The sequence below is a fragment of the Balaenoptera physalus genome (genome assembly GCF_965194825.1).
Source record: "Balaenoptera physalus genome assembly, chromosome: 4".
NCBI lineage: Eukaryota > Metazoa > Chordata > Mammalia > Artiodactyla > Balaenopteridae > Balaenoptera > Balaenoptera physalus.
Genome location: NC_138891.1, coordinates 22,458,414 through 22,480,781, shown reverse-complemented (window position 1 = coordinate 22,480,781; position 22,368 = coordinate 22,458,414). Strand labels below are relative to the sequence as shown.

Genomic DNA, 22,368 nt, shown 5'->3' with positions numbered 1-22,368 from the left:
AACAACACAATTTTATTTTCTTATGATTCTGGAGGTCAGGAGTCTGAAATCACGGTGTCAACAGGGCTGCCCTCCTTCTGGAGGCTCTAGGGGAGAATCTGTTTCCTTGCTGATTGCTCTCGCCCTGCTGGGTCCTGGCCCTCCCTCCATCTTCAAAGCCAGCAGCAGAGCCTCTTCCTGCCTTCTGATCGCTGCTTTGGCCCTTATGTCTTCCTCTATGTGACCCTCCTGCTCCCTCTTATTAGTACCCTAATCATGTTAAAATTGGCCCACCCGGATAATCCAGGATAACCTCTGCATTTCTGATCCTTAATTTAATCGCATCTTCAAAGTCCCTTCACCTGGCAAAGCCACAGCTGATGACCTCCAGGGTGGAGGAATGACCTTGGTGTCAGTGTGCAGGAGGCTGGTATATCCCTATTGATGGGCTCCTGGCATCGAAGATGGCACAACAAGGCAGGAATATGTTGTTTGCTTTCAGTCTGAGTCGGGTGGAGTGGGGTCTTGGGGAGGGGCCTTAGGTACCCCTGGGAAGCTGGAAAGGTCAGCTTATATCCCTGGAAGGCCCAATCCATTGACTGCTTGGGACAGAAACAAAGAGCGGAGGTCGCCGTCTGAAAAGGAGGATGCTTGGTCAGGGAGAGTCCCTCATTCTCTCGTTCGTGCCACACACATTCCTGAGTACCTGCGTGCCAGGCACCCTGCAGGAGTTGAGGGGCCTAGATGAAGACGGAACCTCCCTGGAGGAGTTCACCTTCTACTTGGGGAAGAGCGACGTGGAAACAAGGCAGTGACAGGTCTGTGGCCCATGAAAGAAGAAAGTGATAAAGTAACAGGTACAGTTAGCATGGTGGGGGTGGGGGGAGGCGTCGGCCTCCAAGGAGAACACCTTGAAGGCAGGAGTGAGGAGGGCGTTCCTTTCAGGTGGTCGGAAGAGCATTTGCACAAGCAGGAGAAAGGAGCTGCGTGTTGTATTTGAGGAGCTGGATGAAACGCTGTCGGGATGACTGTGAAGTGGGAGGCGGTAAACTGGAGAGGGGGCGGGGTCCGGAGGTGGAATCTGTTTGCCTCGCCTCCAGTTTAATGATAAGTTCCAAGAAGACCGTATGCCACCTTCTCAACTTGTTAAATCCCTCAGCTGCAATTGCTGCTCACTCGGAGGACCTCTATTAAATGCTATTGGTGAGAAGCCTTTCCCAGTAGCAAAAGTCCTCCACGCTTGCTTCATCTCGCTAGATACTATGACATGATAGGGCAGACGAGTCACTTTTATGGCATGCATCCACCTTTGAGACGCACTCGAATCGGAGCCTGGTGTATTTTCTGCTGAATCCCCAGAGGGAGTCCATTCCAGCCCTATCATTGTATTTCTCTGGGTTTGGGCTTGGGAGGGTGTTTAGTTGAAGAACGTTGGCGTAAACAGACGACGCAGGTGCACTGACCTCGTTCCTGAGCCTAGGAATGTGCACCCACTGCGACCTCCAGCCTGAGGTGCGCTTGGCTCAGACAGAGTCAGTCGCTGTCATAGCACCGTGGCTCAGTGTGACCACGCAAGGAAAGAAAAGACAGACAGACACTTGCTATATATAATTTGTTCTCCTTCCCATCGTCGCACTGCATCACATTGATGCCGCCATTCAAACTAATGTTCTAACTTACAGTTTCTGGGAACTTTGGAGAAAATGGATCAAAACCCCAGGTTACCTGAGATGCTGCAGTTACATGTTTTAAGGGTTCTAAAAAAAATGATATTTTGTCAGAATGAAGTAGAATTTTGAAAGGCTTCCTAACAGTTGTAAAAAGCAGCCAGCCTCTTCAGATACACTCATTTCAAGGCTGCTCTTGTGAGTAGCTCAGCACACTCTGCAAATACTATCTCATTAAAGATCCGCCCTCCCCAGGAAGAAGCCAGGGCCAGCAGCTGTCACGCAGGCTGCTTTCTTCTCACGCAGCAGGGGGTGTCCCTGCTAACTCAGGAAGTGGGAAGAAACCACAGCCCACCTATGTTGAGAGTTTTTTATCCTCACACCACCATAGCTCAGAACGCTGCCAGAACAACTTCTCTATGTACCCAAGGAGGTTCTTAAGCCTTCCCAGTACCAGGAGGCAGGTCCACTCCCAGCTGGCCAGTGCCCTTTCAGTCTCCACCCAGCCCTCCTCTGGGCCCACCCTCTTGTCTCCTCACCCTGTAGCTTTCAGCACCTGGGTGAGGTTAAAGTAAAGCAGAAAACAGCCTGGGCTCCAGGGCAGGCTGGCTGATAGGGCTCTCCTGCCACTGAGGCACTGCCTCCTGGAATGTTCATGAAGAGCTTCACTGGAGTTAGGCCTTGGTTTGACTCCTAGTTCTACCTCTTACTGGCTGTGTGACCTAGGGCAAATGATAGTCCCTCTCTGAGCCTCAGTTTCCTCATATGCAAGATGAGGATAATATTACTTACACTTATAGGGTTGTTGTGAGGGTAAATGAACTATGTACGGAGAGTGTCTGGGCCTGACCCTCTCAAAAAATGCTTGGGCCCCAGATAAAGACAATGAGTGAAATCAGAAAAGACCTGTAGATTAGATTATAGTCCTGTAGCAATGTTAATTTTCTGATTTTAATCATTGTTCTGCAGTTATATAAGTAAATGTCTTTGCTCTTAGAAAACACATACTGAAGTATTTAAAGAGGTATTATGCCTACAACTTATTCTCAAACATTTCAGAAAAAAATTATAGGTATTTACAGATATGTGTGTGTATATGGAGAGGGAGAATGAATGTAGCAAGTGTGGTAAAATGTTAACATTTGGGGACTCTGTGTAAAGGGTATATAGGAATTCTTTGTACGAATTTTGCAACTTTTTTTGTAAGTCTGAAATTATTTTGAAATAAGTTTGTAAAAAGTTCCACTCTGCTCTGAGGCCTGTGACTTCTATTTGGACTATCAGAGATGACATTTTGGGCATCTTACATATGCCTTTTGACCCTAAGCTGATCCATCAGAGCACAGGGAGGATGTAGAGGTTATGGGCAAAACACGGTCTTTGGGTCAGGCTGCCTGGGTTCCGGTCCTGGCCTTGCAGCTTCTAAGGTCCCTGAGCTGTATAAGTAACTACTCAGGATTGAGTTGAAAGCATTTGGTAAGATAAGAGCTGTACCTTGGCATGGTGCTTGGCACAGTTCCTGGCCCATGGTGAACCTCCTGTAAATGTTGTTATTGTTATTCTTGCCTCCTCAGTCATCTTACAAGTGAGAAGTAATGGCCTGCGTGTGGCTTAGAGACACTGATCTTGACACTTGTCTTGGTGCCAACTCCCTGACGTGAGTTTTTGTCCCAATGAAGGCAGGGTGGCTGCTGCAACGGGTGTGAATGTGCCTGACAAGATGAAGAGCCGAATCCCCGTGGTGCTCCTGGCCTGTGGCTCCTTCAACCCCATCACCAACATGCACCTGCGCTTGTTTGAGGTGGCCAGAGACCACCTTCACCAAACAGGTCAGTCACGGGGCCCAGGTCCAATGGAAGAACTGGTGTGTTGGGCCTCTTGGGGCTTTGCTGGCTGCTGTCATCATCCCCATTATTAAAACTGTCCAATTTATTCATTCACAGCATAACTGGTGACATACATTTCCTCCATCATACTCAGAGGGCTAACACCCCTTAGCCATGTGACATGTGTACAAGTCATATCGCTGGCCATAGAGCTGAAATGCTTCTCAGGATCCGCTACCCCCCTGTCCACTTCACGTTGACTGTTAATGCTAAAAAGACAACTGGGCACGTTGTAGAACCTGTGTCTCAATCAGGGCATCCTTCCTGGGGCTCCAGGAAGCATTTACCCACACAGCCAGATGAATAGGTAGCATGTACCTTTGAGAACTCCTGCTACTCTTCAGTGGGTAAGCAAACATTCTATAATGGGGATTTTGACACGTTCTCCTTTGAAAGAATAGATCTTAGACAATTGCAAATTAACAGACTTGTATATAGGGCATTTCTAATACAGATGGCATGGCTTTGCCAGAAATATTTAATCAGCTGGAAATATTTAATCTGGAAATGTTCCATCTCCTTGACTTTCCATTTCATTATTAAGAGAGTAAAATGGCATTTGTAATCTGCATGATTATTTCTAAAGAATATAAGTCATTTATTTGTTGATGTCAGATACATATGAAAGTTTTATTCATTATGTATTTATGTATATCTTATGTATTCATATATGTATTTTGTATTTTTGCATTGCTCAAAAATGTTTGTCTTTTAAGGGCATTGTTTTTAAATCAAAATCAATTTCTATTTACTTTTAACATAGAAAAAAATATTTGAATAACATGTAAATCATTTCTTCAAAGAAATTACTTACAAATATTAATTTATTTTAAAGAAATGTCTTTGTTTACAAAACATTTTTTAATTTTTCAAAAAGTGAAGTATTTATTTTTAGTAAATAAATAGCTCTGACATAGGAATAAAAAATCCAAACAGTTAACTTAAAACTGGTCAGTGAGCATTAGTAAGCCATATACCAAAGAAGAAATATAAATGGACAGTAAACTTGAGAAAAGCTGCTCAACATCACTAATAATCAATGAAAATGCAAATAAAAACATAAATGCCACAAGGTAACAAGCACCATGAGGGCAGCTACTGTGACTGCTTGAACACCACAGAATTGCCGTCTGTCATGAGGCTTATAGCTGGTGCTCAATAAATATCCGTTGTGGTAGTAAATAGTTCTAGCCTATGAGATAGGCAAAGATAAAAGATTGTCAAAATTCAGTGCTGGCAGGATAGGGAGGGAAACAAACACTCATGTATTGGTAGTGATGGGAAATGATAAAACATTTTTGGAGGGCAACTTGGTTTTCCATAAGAAAAAAGAATTGAAGTCTATATACACATCCATAATGAGGAGAAAAAATCAATCAATGGAAGTCGAACCAGAACTGATGCAGATATTAGAATTAGCAGACTAGGACATTAAAGATTACAATAGTTATGTGACATATGTTCAAAAATTAAGTAGAGACATGGAAAATATTAAAAGAACTCAAATATCTAGGGATGAAAACTACAGTATGTGAGATGAAAAATAAACTGGATAGGATTAACAACAGATTAGACACTGCAGAAGAAAAGGTTAGTGAACTTGAAGCTATAACAGTCTATCCAAACTGAAACAATCCAAAATGAAACATAAAGAGAAAAAAGAATTTTTAAAAATAAAGAAAAGAATATTGGTGAGATATGAGATAATTTACATCATCTTAATATACTTGTAAATGAACTCCTAGAAGGAAAAAAAACAAAGAACAGAAAAAATATTTGAAGAAGTAATCACTGAAGTGTTTTCAAATTTGATGAAAACAGATTTAATCAAGTAGCTCAACAAACCCCACGCACAAGAGACATGAAGAAAACAACGCCAAGGTATATGATAATAAAGTTTCTCAAAACCAATAATAAAGAGAGAATCTTAAAGGCAGCTACAGAAGAACAAATAAAGAAGATAGCAGATTTCTTGTTTCTGAATTCAGCAAAAGGGAATTCAGTGGTACAGATCTTTAAAGTACTGAAAGAAAAAAACCTGTCAATCTAGGATTCTATATCTGGCAAAAATATCTTTCAAAAACAAAGGCAAAGTAAAGACATTTGCAGTTCTACAAAAGCTGAATGATTTCACCACCAGCAAACCTGCACCACAAGAAATACCAAAGTCCTTTAGGCAGAAGGAAGTTGATACCAAATGGAAAAATGTATCTACACAAAGGAATACAGAGCATTGATAACCACATGGGCAATTATACATGTTTTTTTTATTATTTAAATTTCTTTAAAAGATAATTGACCATTTAAACAAAAATAACAATATATTGTGGGGTTTATAACATATGTAGATGTAAAATATATGACAGCAGTATCAAAAAGACTGGGAGGGGAGAAATAGAATACTACTGTAAGGTTTTTATGCTATACATGAAGTGTTATAATATCACTTAAAGGTAGACTATGATAAGTTAAAGATATATATTATAAAGCCTAATGCAACCACTAAAATAAAAAAGCAAACAGTTATAACTCATAAACTTTCAATGGAGATAAAATAGAATGAGAATATACTCAGTTAATCTAAGAAGGAAGAAAAAGGGGAACGGGGGACCAAAGAATAGATGGGACAAATAGAAAGCAAATAACAAAATGATAGACTTAAACCTAATCATATCAGTAATCACTTTAAATATAAATAGTCTAACAACTTCTGCTAAAAGGCAGGCATTGTCAGATTGGATAAAATAAGAAGGACTCAACTACAATTATTTGATGCCTACAAGAAACATACCAAATATAAAGACACAATTAGGTTCAAAGTAAATGAACAGACAACTATCCCATGCAAACACTAATTAAAAGAAAGCTGAAATAGCTCTAGTGTCAGAGAAAGGAGATTTCAGAGGTAAGAATATTAACAGGAATAAAGGAAGTCATTTCATAATTATAAAGATGTCAATTATTTGAGAGGAAGTAATAATTCTAAACCTTTTTAAAATGTAATAATAGAATATCAAAATACATAAGAATAAAAATGTGTAGAACAGCAAGGAGAAATAGACAAATCCACAATTACAGTCTGATATTTTAAGTCTCTTCTCACTAATTGATAGAATAAATACACAGAAAATTATTAAGGATATAGAAGACTTGAACAACACTATCAACCAATTCAACTTAGTTGACTTGCATAGAACACTTACCAAACATCAACAGAATACACTTTCCTTTCAAGGGCACAGAGAACATTTACCAAGATAGACTATATTCTGGGCCATAAAAGAAGCTTCAATAAATGTATAAGGCTTGAAATCCTACAAAATATGTGACCACAATGGAATTACATGAGAAATCAATAATAGAAGGATTCCTGGAAGATTCCCCAAATATCAAAATGGAATAACACACTTCTAAAAAACCCATGTGTCACAAAGGAAATCAAGATGGAAATGAGAAAATATTTTGAACTGAATGAAAATTAAAGTCAAATATATCAAAAATTTGGGGATGTCACTAAAACAATACTTAGGGGGAATTGTAGCACTAACTAAACACTGTATTAGAAAAAAAAAGAAAGGTTTTAAATCAACGACTTCAGCTCCTATCTTAAGAAATTAGGAATAGAGGAACAAATGAAACACAAAATAAGCATAAGAAAGGAAATAATGAAGAACAGAGCAGACATCAATTAAAGAGAAAACAGAAACACTTTACAGAAAATCAGTTGAACCAATAGTTGTTTCTTTGAGAAAATCAATAAAAGTTATAAACCTCTAGCCATACTAACAGGAAGATAAAGAGGAAAGACATAAATTACTATTACCAGGAATGAGAGAGGTGACATAACTATAGATTTTGAACACTTATATAGAAAATATAAGGGAATATTATAAACAACTTTATGCCTACAAATTTGATCATTTTAAAAATTGGAATAGACAAATCCCTCAAAAGACATGCTACCAAACCTCATTCAAAAATAGATTTTTTTTTTAAATGAGAAGAAACAAGTAACCTAAATAGCTTTATACCAACAAAAGAGGTTTAATTTGTGGTTTAAAAAACATCCCACAAAGGTTTCTGGGAAGATGGCAGAGTAGGAAGCCACAGGAATCTGTCTCCCCACCTAAACAATAATTGCACCAGCAGAATCTGTCTGATGTAACCATTTTGGAATACTGAAGTCTGTTGAAGATGGACTATGTCCAGGGGAAGACATGGACAGATAAAGTGCAGTTAAGTTTAGTCAACTTCAGCTCTTAGCCCAGTAAGAGCTACCCCTCCCCCACCCCCAGCCACATGGCAGGCAGCTGTGCCCATGTTCCTGGAACAGCCTGCACATAGCTTGTGGGAGCCAGTGTGGGGAAAAGGGCCTCTGTCTTCCAAATATTGGGGATCTGTGCTCTGATCTCTGGTTACTGCCTCTGATCACTGATGTACAGACAAAGGTGGCCAGCCATTGTTGCATTTCCTCTCATTGTTGCAAGCCCCTCCCTCTCTGGCTGAAGTAACTTCCAGGGGATTTAAACAATCAGCACGCTTTCCCCTCCCCTCCTTTTTCTCTTTTTCCCCTTTTGGGAGCCAGACATTAAAGACTAGCACATTCAAAATTAACTGCATATATGGGAAAAATTAGAAAGTGACCACACATGCCTAGGGAAAGTCTGAAAAAAGACTGAGAAGACTTTAACTTTATACTTTGGGCTGATCCTCAGCACAAAGACAGCCTACAACCATCAAAAAACAATAAATAATAACAACAACCAAAAATATCAAACCCTGGGGAAGGAGAATAATCTGATTTCCAGAGTTACCACATCATTAGAGTCAAATGTTGTTTTCAACCAAAAAAATCAGAAGGCATATAAAGAAACAGGAATGTATGGCCCATTCAAAGGAAAAAAAATAAATAAACAAAAATCACCCTTGAAAAAGACCTGATGGCAGATCTACTAGACAAAGACTTTAAAACAGCTGTCTTAAAGATACTCAAATAACTAAAGGAAGATGTGGAGAAAGTCAAGAAACCATCTATGAATGAAATGGAAATATCAGTAAAGGGATAGAAAACCTAAAAAGAAACCAAAAAGGAATTCTGGAGATGAAAGATATAAGAATGGAAATGAAAAGTTCACTAGAGAGATTCAAAGGTATATTCGAGCAGGCAGAAAAAAAGAATTAGCAAACATGAAGATAGGACAATGGAAATTATCAAGTCTGAGGAACAGAAAGAAAAAAGATTAAAGAAAAGTGAACAGAGCCTAAGAAACCTATGGGACACCATAATGTGGACATTGTGACAGTCCAAGAAGGAAAAGAGAAAGAAAGGGGCGGAGAGAATATTTGAAGAAATAATGGCTGAAACTTCCCAAATTTGATGAAAGATATAAATACAAACATCCAAGAAGCCCAACCAACTTCAAGTAAGATGAACTCAAAGAGATCCACACTAAGACACATTATAATCAAACTTTCAAAACCCGAAGACAAAGAGAATTCTTGAAAGCAGCAAGAGAAGCAAATCATCATGTACAAGGGATCCTCAATAAGATTTTCAGCAGATTTCTCATCAGAATCTTTGGAGGCCAGAAAGCAGTGGACTGATATATTCAAAGGGCTGGAAAAAAGCTGTCAACTAAGAATCCCATATCTGGGGAATTCCCCAGTGATCCAGCGGTTAGGACTCCGCTCTTTCACTGCCAAGGATGCAGGTTCAATCCCTGGTCGGGGGACTAAGATCCCACAAGCTGTGCAGCATGGCCAGAAAAAAAAAGGAATCCCATATCTGGCAAAACTATCCTTCAAAAGTGAGAGGAAAATTAAGACATTCCTGGATAAAAAAAAAAGCTGAGGGAATTTGTTACCTCAGGGAGTTCTGCAGGTGAAATGAAGGGACCCAAGATGGTAACTCAAATTTGTATGGAGAAATAAAGATCTCAATAAAGGTAAATACATGGGAAATTGTAAAAGCTAGTAACAATGGTTTGTAACTGTACTTTTTATTTTCTACACAATTTAAGAGATTAATACACTTAAAGAAAAAAAACTTAGTCTAAAATAAGCTAGTATTATTGTAACTTTGGTTTGTAACTTCAAGTCTGGCTTTCTACATAATTTAAGAGATTAATTCATTTAAAAGAATTACTAGTTTGGGGCACACAATGTACGAAGATGTAATTTTGTGACATCAGCAACCAAAAGGTGTGGGGACAGAGCGTTAAAAGAGCAGAGATTTTGTATGTCATTGAAGTTAAGCAGGTATAAATTCAAATTAGAGTGTTATAACTTTTGGATGTTAAATGTAATCCATGGTAACCAGAAATAAAATAGCTATAGAATACACAAGAGAAAATGAGAAAGGAATTTAAACATTTCACTACTAAAAAATCAACTAAAAGACAGTAATGCAGGAAATGAGGGACAAAAATCTATAAGGCATATGGAAAACAAATAGCACTATGACAGAAGTAAGTCCCTCCTTATCAGTAATTACCGTAACTGTAAATGTATTAAACTCTCCAATCAGAAGATGAGGAACAAAATAAGGATGTCCATTCTTATCACTTCTATTCAACATTGTACTGGAGGTTCTAGCTAAAACAATAGGCAAGAAAAAGAAAAAGTCATCCAGATTGGAATAGGAAAAAAAAATGTTTGTAGATGACATAATCATCTATGGAGAAAATACATAGAAATCTACAAAAAAGCTCCTAGAAGTCATAGGTGAGTTTAGTAATGTTGCTAGATATGAGATCAATACATAAAAATCATTGCATTTCTATATACAAGCAGCAAAGAATCATAAATTAAAATTTTAAAATAATACCATTTACAATAGCATAAAAAAAGAAATAGGGATAAATCTGGCAAAAGTGTGCAGGATTCATATGCTAAAAACTACAAAACATTGTTGAGATAAATTTAATACAACCTAGTTAAAATGGAGAGATATGCCTTGTTTTGTGGGTTGGAAGACTCAACAGTGTTAAGATTTCAGTTCTCTCCAAATTTACCTATAGGTTCAATTCAATCCCAATAAGCTTTTTGGTAAAAATTGATAAGCTAATTCTAAAATTCATATGGAAATGCAAATGACCCAGGATAGCCAAAGTAATTTTGAAAAAAAAGGAACGAAGTTGGAAGATTGACACTATCTGATTTCAAGACTAATTATAAAGTTACAGTACTTGTTACAGTGTGGTATTGGTGTGAAAATAGTTAAATAGATCAATGGAACAGAATAGTGAGCACGAAATTTGACCCCCCCTCCTTACATAGATAACTGAGTTTTGACAAAGTTGCAAAGGGCAATTCAGAAGAGAAAGGATACTCTTTTCAAAAAATGGTATGGAACAATTGAATATCCATATGTTCCCCCCTACCCCCACCAAAAAAATAACACTCAACCCAAAGCTTGCACCATATACAAAAACTAACTCAAAATAGATCATAAACTTTAATGTAAAACATAAAACTATGAAATTTCTAGAAGAAAACAGGAGAAAATCTTTGTGACCTTGGGTTAGATAAAGATTTCTTAGATAAGACACTACCAAAAGCGTGATCCAAAATAGGAAAAAAAAAAAAAAAGACAGATTGCATCAAAATTAAAAGCTTATCCTCTTCAAAAGACACTAAGAGAATAAAAGACAAGCCATAGCCTGGGAGAAAGGATTTGCAAAGCATAAATCTGTTAAAGGACTTTTATCCAGAATATGTAAGGACATCTCAATACAGTAATTTTTTAAAAAACCAAATAACCCAATAAAAATTGGAGGAACTATTTGAACAGACTCTTCACCAAAGAAGTTATATAGATGGCAAATAAGCACACAGAAAGATGCTTAATTGCATACAGGAAATGCAGAATAAGACCACAATGAGATACCACTGCACCCCTATTAGAACAGCTAAAATTAAAAAGACCAGTCATACCAACTATGGGCAAAGATGTGGAGTAATTGGACTTCTCATACACTACTGGAAGGAATGTGAATAGTTCAATGGCTGTGGAAAACAGCTTGTCAATCTCTTACAAGTCAAAAATGAAATGTCCTTATCTCTTAGAAAAAAAAAGTATATATCCATAGTCTAGCAATTCCACGTCACAAAATTTATTCTAAGGCAAGTATGTGGGGGAAACAAAGAATATTTCTATTTGGGAGAAAGTAGGAATGTATTCCCTATATATCTTAAAGTAGTGTGTGGAATCATGTTCTTTTCAGGGTGGATAGCATGTGCTTTGCTTGGTATAAACATCTGATTGACTCTTAGCCACTAAGTGGCTTTTCCCACCAACCCTGACTCATCAGAAATGCCCCTGTTGTCTTCGCTCTGAGGTTTATCAAGGCAGGGACTGTACTCTGCTTTGTGCAATGTGCTGTTTCCCAGGCAGGTACATCTGTACACTGTACTGGGGACTTTGGATACTTCATATACTTGCAGACTCTCACTTAGCACATGGTCAGGCTCTAGCATGGCCCAGCGAGGTGTCAGAGACTATTCCTCATCCTTAAAGCTCATGATAACCACAGAATGCATGAATAATTAGTCATATGGATACAGTATATTTTTATATTGCATATGATTTCTGTAACTTAAAGTATTAATAGGTAGAGGGGCCTCACATATGACCTTGAGCATCTTCTTGCCTTTATTCTCAGTCATTCTTGCATAGAAAGTACCTGGTCATTTTTGAAAGTCCAGAATGGATTCTGCTGCCTGTGTCTTTGCGTGTTATACAGCGGGTTGACATCTTTCAACGTTCCACAGATACCTACTGCATCTTCTTCATGCCAGGCACTGTTGCTGGAAATAGAATCGATTAAATTGCATCTCCTGCCCAAGAGGGATGCACAGTGTAGGTGATGAGAGACACATGGTAGCAAGTGATTGTGGCACTAGATGCAAAGGAGAGACATCTCTCACCTGGCGGTTGGGGAAAGCTTTTTGGAAGAGATGACACCCAAGGCTTGAAGAACATGAAAAACTTAGCCAAGCATAGTTTAGAGGGCATTACGGGCAGAGAAAGGAGCACTGGTAAAACACAGAAGTGGAAGAGAATCACGTTCCAGCACATGGGAGAGAAATGAGGCTGGAGGTAGGGAGAACCAGGTCATGGAGAGGGGTGCGTGGGGAGAATTTCCCTTCTCTGCACAGCTGGGCTTCCTCTCCCCCTACCCACAGCCCCAGTGGCTGGCTGTAGCCTCCCATAGCCAGCAGAACTGTGCATCAAGCCATCACCCAACCCCTCATTTCTCCGAGGAAAAATATTTAAACAGAGCCTTTTCTCTCAATCAGAATCAGCTCACAATTAAGGCTGGATGAAAATCTGGCCTCACAGCTGACTTTCTTTTTTCATAAAGAAAATGAAATCTCCCTTCTGTTGGTGTATTTTCACTAAAACGACTCACAATTTTAATTCAATATTACACTCATATAAATTGAACTAAACAAGCTGAAGCAATTTGTGTAGTACGTTTGAAGAGAAATTAATAGTTCATTCCTAGTTTGCTGCAGTAGCTCTAATTACTTTGTTGTTTTGAGCCCTTTCCCCTTTGCCAAGCACCCCTTCTTCAAACTGCAACTGTCCTTCCTTCCTTTTTCTCATGAAGTAACAGCAAAACCTTAAAAACTGACAGAGACACTATAATACATCACAACTTTTTACTGTCTTTACTCCTGTGATAACACACCCCTTTATAGTAAAAATAATTATACACTGGATGAAAACTTAGGTCTGAAGATTTTTGTTGTTAATACCCTGACAAAAAGTCATACATGCTCAAAGGATGAAATGTTGAGCCAGCTATTTTTTTATACTCCTTTACTTGAAAGAATGTTGGGGAATATGATAAGGGCTGGTAGGAATGTGTGATATCTGTGGATTTTCTGTATTTTATAGTGTTGTCCTCTAATCACAGGCACTTTCTTGCCTTGCACTGTGTGCCGTGTGGGGAACTCTGAAAGAAGATTTTCAAAGCCTTGACGGATGAATTTGTGTAGTGGGTGTGGGTGGTTTTAAAAAGTTCACTTGGGAGTTTTATTCTTGGTTTGCTGATTTTTGACAGAAATGATTCAGCCCAGCATATGACTAATCAATAGCATCAGACATACCTAAAGCTTTCTTTGGATTAAGAATTTGAGCCCGCATTTCTCTTAAGATGTTGGATGTATTCCCAGTTGTAAGTAGTTGTTTTCCCAACATGTAGTCACAAACTTACTAACGAAGGCTGAATTAAATTTAAATCCTGTTTTCTGTTACTTAGACAGTTTGTTATTTCTAGTCAGCATGATTTGGCCATTGGCCTATATTTCAACAACAATCCACTTGTATTTCTTTTTTAAAATCAGGTTTTCTGTCAGCTTCATTAATACTTGTTCATTTAATAATTATTTAGCACCTGTTCATTTTACATATTTAACAAACACATACCATCCTTACTATTTGTCAGGTAGTGTTCTGAGTACATTACATTTAAACAGAGGTCATTGAATCTTCCTAACAACCCTATGAGGTGGATGCTGTCACCCTCCCTATTTTACACATGGGGAAGCTGAAGCTCAGAGAAGTTGAGTGACTTGCCCGACGTCACACACAGGGTAGAGCCAGTCTTCCCTGCAGTCTGTGCTTGTAGCCACCATGCCGTGTTGCCTCCATTCACTCAACAAACTTCTTGTTGAGCACCTGTCTGTGCTGGAAACTGTGCTAGAAGCAGAGGCAACAAAAGTGGGCCCTGTGCCCCTGGGGGAGTGCCTTGGTCAGTTTAGGCTGCTATAAGCAAAAATGCCATAGACTGGGTGGCTTGTAAGCAAGAGAAATTTATTTCTCACAGTCTGGAGGCTGGAAGTCTGAGATCAGGGTGCCAGTATGGTTAGTTTGTGGCAAGAGCCCTCTTCAGAGTTGCAGACTCTGACTTCTCATCATGTCCTCACATGGAGGAGAGCAGAGAGAGGAAGCAAGCTCTCTCGTGGCTCTTATAAGGTCACGAATCCTATTCATGAGGGCCCCACCCTCATGACCCTGACTAATCCCAATTACCTCCCAAAGGCCCCATCTCCTAATACCATCACATCAGGGAGTAGGGTCTCAACATATGAATTTGGGGGAGACACAAGTATTCAGTCTGTAACAAGGAAACAGATGTTAATCAGATCCCACAGAGGTAAAATTACTCGGGCGACACATGCCTCTGAGGGGATTTCCTGATGCTATCAGGGTGAGCAGTGAGGCAACTTGACAGAGGCAGGGAATCCAGGGAAAGTGCTTCTGAAAATGTAAGGACTGAGCTGGAGAAGAATAGTGAGGCACATTTTAGGTTGAAAGTGAGGTTGGCCTGGGTCAGGGGATGCAGGGAAAGAGCACTCTTGGACCAGGAAAGTGCGTGTACAAAGGCTCCTTGTGGGAAGAGGACAGAGCCGCTGAGGGATGACCGGGAAGCAGGAACAGAGGGGAGTGTTACAGGAGGTGAGGAAAGGGTTGGGGGGCAGACCGTGAGGGCCTTGCCGGCCATTGTTAAGGAGTCTGTTTTTCATCCTAAGAGCTGTGGGAAGATCTGCCTTTCCCTCCCTCCTCCTTGTATCTGCCCCCGCCATCCTAGCACTAATGAGTGGGCAGAGGGAAGCCAGTTAAGAGGCAATTTAAGCAATACTTTTGATGAGAGGGTGACATGACAATGAAAAGAAGTTGGTGGATGGGGAAGGTCATGAGAGGGTGAAGCTGACCTGATAGTGGGTTGGGTCTGAGGGGGAGAGAGAGCGCCACCCACGGAGGAGAGAGTCTGGAGGTGGAGCAGACTTGGGGAGGGACAAGTTCAGCTTCAGACCTGTTGACTTTGAGAGACCCGCGCGAGAGAACATCACATGGGCTTTAATGATTACGGGAGACTGTGGAAGTGCAAGCCTGGAGCACAGCAGGTATTCAAGGTCAGGAGGTAGTGTTGTCCCTACCTTTATAGAAGGTAAGCCAGGGAAACCGAGGCTTGGAGAGGTTATCACTTACAAAGTTAGTACGTGGGGGAGCTGGGGCCTGAACCCAGGCGTTGGGCCCCGAGGCCAGTGTTCTTCTCGCTGCCCTGTGCTGCAGAGATGCACCAGCCGGCTCTTGTGAGGCCTCCTGAATGTGCAAGTCCCAAAGACAGATTTGACGAGAGCAGAGTCTGGGTGAACTCATAGAAAGTAGAGAAGTGGTCGGGGCTTGATTTTGGAGTCTGAAATACCAGGTAAGGAATGTGGACTTTAGGTGAAGGGAACTCACTGAAACCCTTTGACCAAGTGTCTCATCAGATGCCTACGAAGTAAGGTCTCTGCCATAGATGGAACCTGGGCACAGGGATCCTCAGATAGATGGCCTCCAGAAAATCACCTGCTAGAATACTCTCAGCAGCCTGTACCTGGATAGCCGGACCCCATCTGGTGCCAGGGATGGCTGACTCAGAGTTCAAGCCCTCTTCCCCAGAGTGACCAGGACTCACCTTGGGGGCAAGTGCACAGCCCTGGATAACTCCTCCTGCCTGCAGCGTGGCCCAGTGTGCATTTACCACCCTGTTGCCAAGGTGATCTTATGAGACCTTGGCAAATGCCTGGATGAGGTTTTGCCTCCATGGTGGTTACTTGCCTGCCCATCTGGAAACTCTACCGAATAGGGAAATGACTTATTCTCAGCAAACTCTTGCTAACTCTGAACAGTCATCACTTTTTCCAAGTGCTCAGAAACTGTCAGTCTCAGACTATGTTTCCCGATTTTCACTCTGGTTGGAATTCAGCTTCCCAAACTATATTTTCCAGAATTTATTCTTTGTGCTTTGTTTATAATTGATTCAGTAGATGCCCCCAGAAAAAAAAGAGCATTGGTCTTCTAGGTGCATGCAGCAGAAGTGGGCACATATCTGCTCTCAGCCAAATCTCTGTCCTGGCTCAAGACAGAGATTATAGTGTATTATATGTATTATATATATATATATATAGTGTATTATAGTGTCTCTGTCAGTTTTTAAGGTTTTGCTGTTGCTTCAGGAGAAAAAGGAAGGAAGGACAGTTGCAGTTTGAAGAAGGGGTGCATGGCAAAGGGGAAAGGGCTCAAAACAACAAAATAATTAGAGCTACTGCAGCAAACTAGGAATGAACTGAAGGGTCTAACCTACTCGACAAATCCAATACATTTTTGGTCTCTCCACTTGCATCCTGAGCAGGCGCCCCGCAGTGCGGGCTCAGAGTAGCTCCAGGTCCCGTGGCCACCACCAGACAGGTTAACATAATATTCTCACATTTACGCATGGAAGTGAGAAAACCGCAAAACTGTTTCTTCTGTTTTCTTTAGCACTTTCTTGATACTTTATGATGTTATTGACTAACAATCCTGCCCCACGCATTTGTGGCATCCCAGATTAAATTGCATCGTAAAGATAACAACCTGGTTGAAAGCCTTGTCCTTTTTTTCCCTTTGGACAACCTTGAGGAGGGGAAAGGTATTTTATGGCTCCCAGGAGTTCCTCTCAGCGACTTGCATTTTAAATTGGAGCATATTTATTACAATGTCATTTACACCAGCAGTTTTCTGTGTTAAATAAAAATGTCTGGTCAGTGTCCAGTGTGATGCACGTTACTTTTGCTACCCCTGTGACTTTAATTTTGATCCTTTATTACACAGTGAATATTGAGAGAATTAAATGCACCATGATGTGGTGGTGCGGTACAATCTGAGGTAAGGGGGAAAATTAAGCTATAATAATTCTATTTAAGGCAGTGACAGCCCCAGTTCTGGGTCTTCTGGGCTTTCAGAGATATCATCAGAGCATGAGTAAATATTATATAAGCTCAGCATGTTACTTTAATCTTGGGCTCACACGGACATTTATTAATCAGAGTGATTTTAATATATATTCATGGGCATTACTCCAGCCCGGTCTGAAAAACTGTTCATTTTCACGTTTCTAATTTAAGAGATTTTTCTGGAGAAGATAGATTTAAGAATGTTGAATTACTCCAGCAATTGTTTGGAACCAAGACAATTTGTTCCTCATCTTGTGAGGCTTTAAGGGTTTGAGGCTGCACAAGTGTTACATTCCAAATTCTTTCAAGAGGAGGTGCTGTTCTGATTTAATAACAAATCAGCATTTTCCTTATCCTTCTATGTCTACTTTGGGATGTAGCCTGAAGGAAACAGATCCTGGCAGGGTCTCTGACGGGGGCAGTTTCCACAGTATGTACTCTCGCACCAGACTCGGTTGTGCCAGGTTAGGGGGTGAACAGAACCTCACCTGTGAGTGTGCCTTGTATCAAGGCCCTCAGACACTTCCCGAGCACCCCGCACCCCCCGTATTCTGGTTTGCATCTGCCTCACTGCAGCTCATATGCACATGCTGTGAAAAATGGGAGCGATTGCTTGTGTTCTCATAAACCATAAGATGCTTCCCACCTTTTCCCCTCGTTTCTCACCCTCTTCTCCTTTCCCCCAACCAGATAGAAAGCTAAAAGAAATCAGTGCTTTTTGTTTAATTTTTTGCTGTTTTATTCTTCAAAAAGAGTTGAGGGCTTCCCTGGTGGCGCAGTGGTTGAGAATCTGCCTGCCAATACAGGGGACACGGGTTCGAGCCCTGGTCTGGGAAGATCCCACATGCCGCGGAGCAACTAGGCCCGTGAGCCACAACTACTGAGCCTGCGCGTCTGGAGCCTGTGCTCCCAACAAGAGAGGCCGCTATAGTGAGAGGCCCACGCACCGCGATGAAGAGTGGCCCCCACTTGCCACAACTAGAGAAAGCCCTCGCACAGAAACAAAGACCCAACACAGCCAAAAATAAATTAATTAATTAATTAAAAAAATAAATAAATAAGAGTTGAAATTGCAAAGCACATATCCAACAAAAAACTGGAGTCCCGAATACATAAAGAATCTCACCCTCATACCCTGTTGGTGGGAATGTTGGTGCAGCCACTATGGAAAACAGTATGGAGGTTCCTCAAAAAATTAAAAGTAGAGCTACCATATGATCCAGCTATTCCACTTCTGGGTATTTACCCAAAGAATATGAAAACACTGATTCAAAAAGATACATGCACCCCTATGTTCATTGCAGCATTATTTACAATAGTCAAGATATGGATACAAAGTGCCCATCAACAGATGAATGGATAAAGAAGATATGGTATATATATACAATGGAATACTACTCAGTCGTTCAAAACAAAAAGGAAATCCTGCCATCTGTGACAACATGGATGGACTTAGAAAGTATTAAGCTAAGTGAAATAAGTCAGAGAGAGAATGACAAATACCATATGATTTCACTTATATGTGCAATCTAAAAAACCAAGCAAATGAACAAACAAAACAAAAACAAACTCATAGATACAGAGAGCCGATTAGTGGTTACCAGAGGGGAAGGGGTTTGGCAGGGGTGCTAAATGGGGGAAGGGGGTCAACTGTATGGTGATGGATGGTAACTAGACTTATCATGGTGATCATTTGTAGTGTATACAAATATCAACTTACGTTGTACACCTGAATCTAATATAATGTTATATACCAATTTTACCTCACTTAAAATAAATAATTCTCAAAATTTAATAAAAATACAAACAGTCCAATAAGGAAATGGGCAAAGACACATTTCACTGAAGAAGATATACAGATGGCAAATAAACACATGGAAAGGTATTTGACAACATTAGTCATTAGGGAAATGCAACTTTAAAAACATAATAGGGTATTACCATACACCTATTAAAATGGCTAAAATAAAAAATAATGATGACACTAAGTGCTTGAAAGGATGGAGAGAAAAAGGACCATTCGTAATTTCTGGTGGGAACATAAAATGGCTCAACCTCTCTGGAAAACAGTTTGGCAGTTTCCTGTAAAACTAAAAGTGCAACTACCATATAACCCAGCAATTGCACATATGGGCATTTATCCCAGACAAATGAAAACTTATGTTCACACAAAACCTGTACTCAAATGTTCATTACAGCTTCATTTATGATAATTAAAAACTGGAGACAATCGAGGTATCCTTCAGGGGGTGAACAATTAAACTGGGATACATCCATACCATAAAATAAGCTCAGTATAATAAGAAACAAACTATACACACAACAACTTTGATGACTCTCCAGGGAGTATTGCTGAGTGAAAAAAGCCAATCCTAAAAGGTTACGTATTAAATGATTCCATTTATATAACGGTCTTGAGATGACAAAACTATATAAATAAGAATAGACTCGTGATTGCCAGGGGTTAGGATGAGGGCTTGGGAGCAATGGGAGGGAAGTGGGTGTGGTTACAAAAGGACAACACGAGGGTTCCTGGTGGTGAGGGAACTATCATGTAGTTTGCTGTTGGTGGCGAATACATGAAACCTACAGATGAAATGAAATTTCATAGAACTAAACACACGCACTCAAATGAGCAAGTGAGTGCATGTGGAACTGGTGAAAGCTGAATAAGATCAGTGGATTCTATCAGTCTCAGTCCTGGGTGTGATATCAAGTATCATACTGGAAGATGTTACCATTGGGGGAAACTGGGTGAAGGGCACATGGGATTGTCCTGCATTATTTCTTACAACTGCTTTTAAATCTGCAGTTATCTCAAAAAGCTTAATTTAAAAAACAAGAAAGATTGAAACAACATATTTTATGAATGTAAGGATGAAAGGGTGAAGTGAGGAAGTGACACTGTCTTTTCAGTGGACCTCTTCCACGCCAGGGGTTTTTAAATAGAATCATGTCATCCTCAAAACAGTGCTGTGAGTATTAATATTCCCATTTTACAGGTGTAAGTAAACTTGAGGCCTGGAGAGGTGACACATTTTGCATGAGATCTCCCCAGCAAGTAAAAGACAAAGCCCCAGTCTCTTAGAATGCAAAGCCAGTGCTCTTGTCATCTCTCCATGGGGGTCCTCATCTCCTGAGCAAACCATGCTGTCTCTACCTGCTGCTGCTCCCACCATACCAGCCAGTCAAGTTGAACTTTCAACTCCCTGAGGAGACAGCTGCATAGGTAATACGCCAGGACCTGCAACCATCTCGGTCTTCCAAATGGGAAGCAAAGGTCATTCAGAATCAGGCACCAGCATTTGCCTGCTTTTCTAAGCAGATCATAAAGAGAACTCATGCAAGAGCATTCAGAAAATCCAAGCCAACATCAGATAAAACAGTCAGCGAAGTAACACTCCCAACAGCACAAAAGGCATTAATTAAAATGCACTGAAAAGGTGTGTCTGTATAAATACTTCTAAAGATGAGGTTGTCTAGAAAGGGTTCAACCTTGGGGAGATTGATGAGTTACTGATAATTATAGGGAAGATAAATCTTAAGAGGACAAAATCATTTAAGAATGGATTTTATAAGCTAATGAGATTGGTTCCTTCAAGTGGGTGAATGGGAACAGAGTGAAAAGAATTCAGGATGGGAATGGGGTAGAAACTAGGAAGAGGGAGGAGAGAGCCTTCTCTGAGCATACCACTGTTTTCAGTCTGTCTCTTAGAACCACATAATCTCACACTCCAAAAAACTAACTGTATAATTAAGGTCAACCAGGCTGTGAGGGGAACCCAAGCTGTAATACAGACAGTAACAAATGAGCCTATCTCTATTATAAATGAATACATAACCACACTGAACCCAATGGGAAAGGAAAGAACCAACTTCAGTAACTTGGAAAGCATCATTGTGACTGGATACTGCAAGGGTAAAGACAAAAAAAAAAGTGTGCATAAATACTGTTCTCTAGTTAGAAAATATATTTTCCACGGGAGTGTAGGTAAGCAATTTTGAAACTACTCTATGTGAATAATGGTAGGATCAAGCAAATGAGTAAATTATTGTGGATGACAGAGCCAGGTATCTCAGTATTAAAAAAAGGAGTTACAAATAAGGAAAGGAGGGGAAGGCTATAATGAACTCTGTGGTGTTGGATTAGAATCGGAAGTTTCAGTATGAACTCATGGTTTTTAATATATATCCAGATGGATAGTTACAGAAATAAATACAGCAAGGTGTGTGTACACATGTGTGAGTATATATGTATATATAATTTCTAGTTCTGTCTTCTAAGAGGTGCCTAGAAACCACAAAATTCCAGAAGCAATGGGCACAACTAGCCCTCTTGGTCTCTAATAAAAGAAACCCAAGCTTCTTAGAAAAATGATTAATTCCAGAGCAGGGCCAGGGAAAGTACAAGACGAGCATGAATGTCTTGTGGTTCCAGAAAACAAGGGAATACTTAATAAATGATGGGAGCATGTCAAAAAGACATAGGAGGCAACTTAAAGGAGCTTCCATTGGGCAAATCTGGGATAATCTGAGGAACAAAATAAATAATGGATTCCACCCCACAGAATAAAATAAATATTCATGAGTCCATATTGACATAAATAAGTGATTGAATAAGTGCAGGAAAGGCAACATTTCTTCCTTCCAGTAGAATTCTAATTAATACTGTAGAAAGAATGTTGGAAATAGAAAATCACCATTTGGCCAACATCATAGTAATGATTGTTGCCCACCAGAATCCTCAATGGATGCTAAAATTAGTGGGTGAAAGTATGATATTTGCATAGTCTCAAAGCACTTTCCCACAAGATCCTTGTTAATTACAAATACACAGGAGAAAATAGTGACTTCACAATAGAGAAATCTGGCAGACACCACCTCAACCAAGTATTAAAGGTAATATCACCAGAATCAAAACAGATCAACATCATGTACCCCCTGATATGATGCACCGAGAAAGGCACAACGTCATCTCTGAGATATTCTTGCCTAAGGTACATAACCTCAATCTACTCATGAGAAGACATCAGACACACCAAACTGAGGGATGTTCTACAAAATAA

General features: G+C 40.1%; 1 protein-coding gene across 4 annotated transcripts in view; it reads left to right on the top strand.

Annotated features, from left to right (window-relative positions):
- NMNAT3 (nicotinamide nucleotide adenylyltransferase 3) overlaps window positions 1–22,368 on the top strand; it is a 114,732-nt gene that overhangs the window by 46,638 nt on the left and 45,726 nt on the right. For 2 of the 4 annotated variants that reach the window (XM_082461317.1, XM_082461319.1), the window contains exon 2: window positions 3,330–3,475. In XM_082461317.1, the coding sequence (XP_082317443.1) occupies window positions 3,367–3,475 (109 nt within the window). In that variant the 5' untranslated portion in view covers window positions 3,330–3,366. Of the gene's footprint in view, window positions 1–3,325; window positions 3,476–22,368 lie in introns of all 4 variants that reach the window. The other 2 variants (XM_082461316.1, XM_082461318.1) reach the window with 1 other exon arrangement.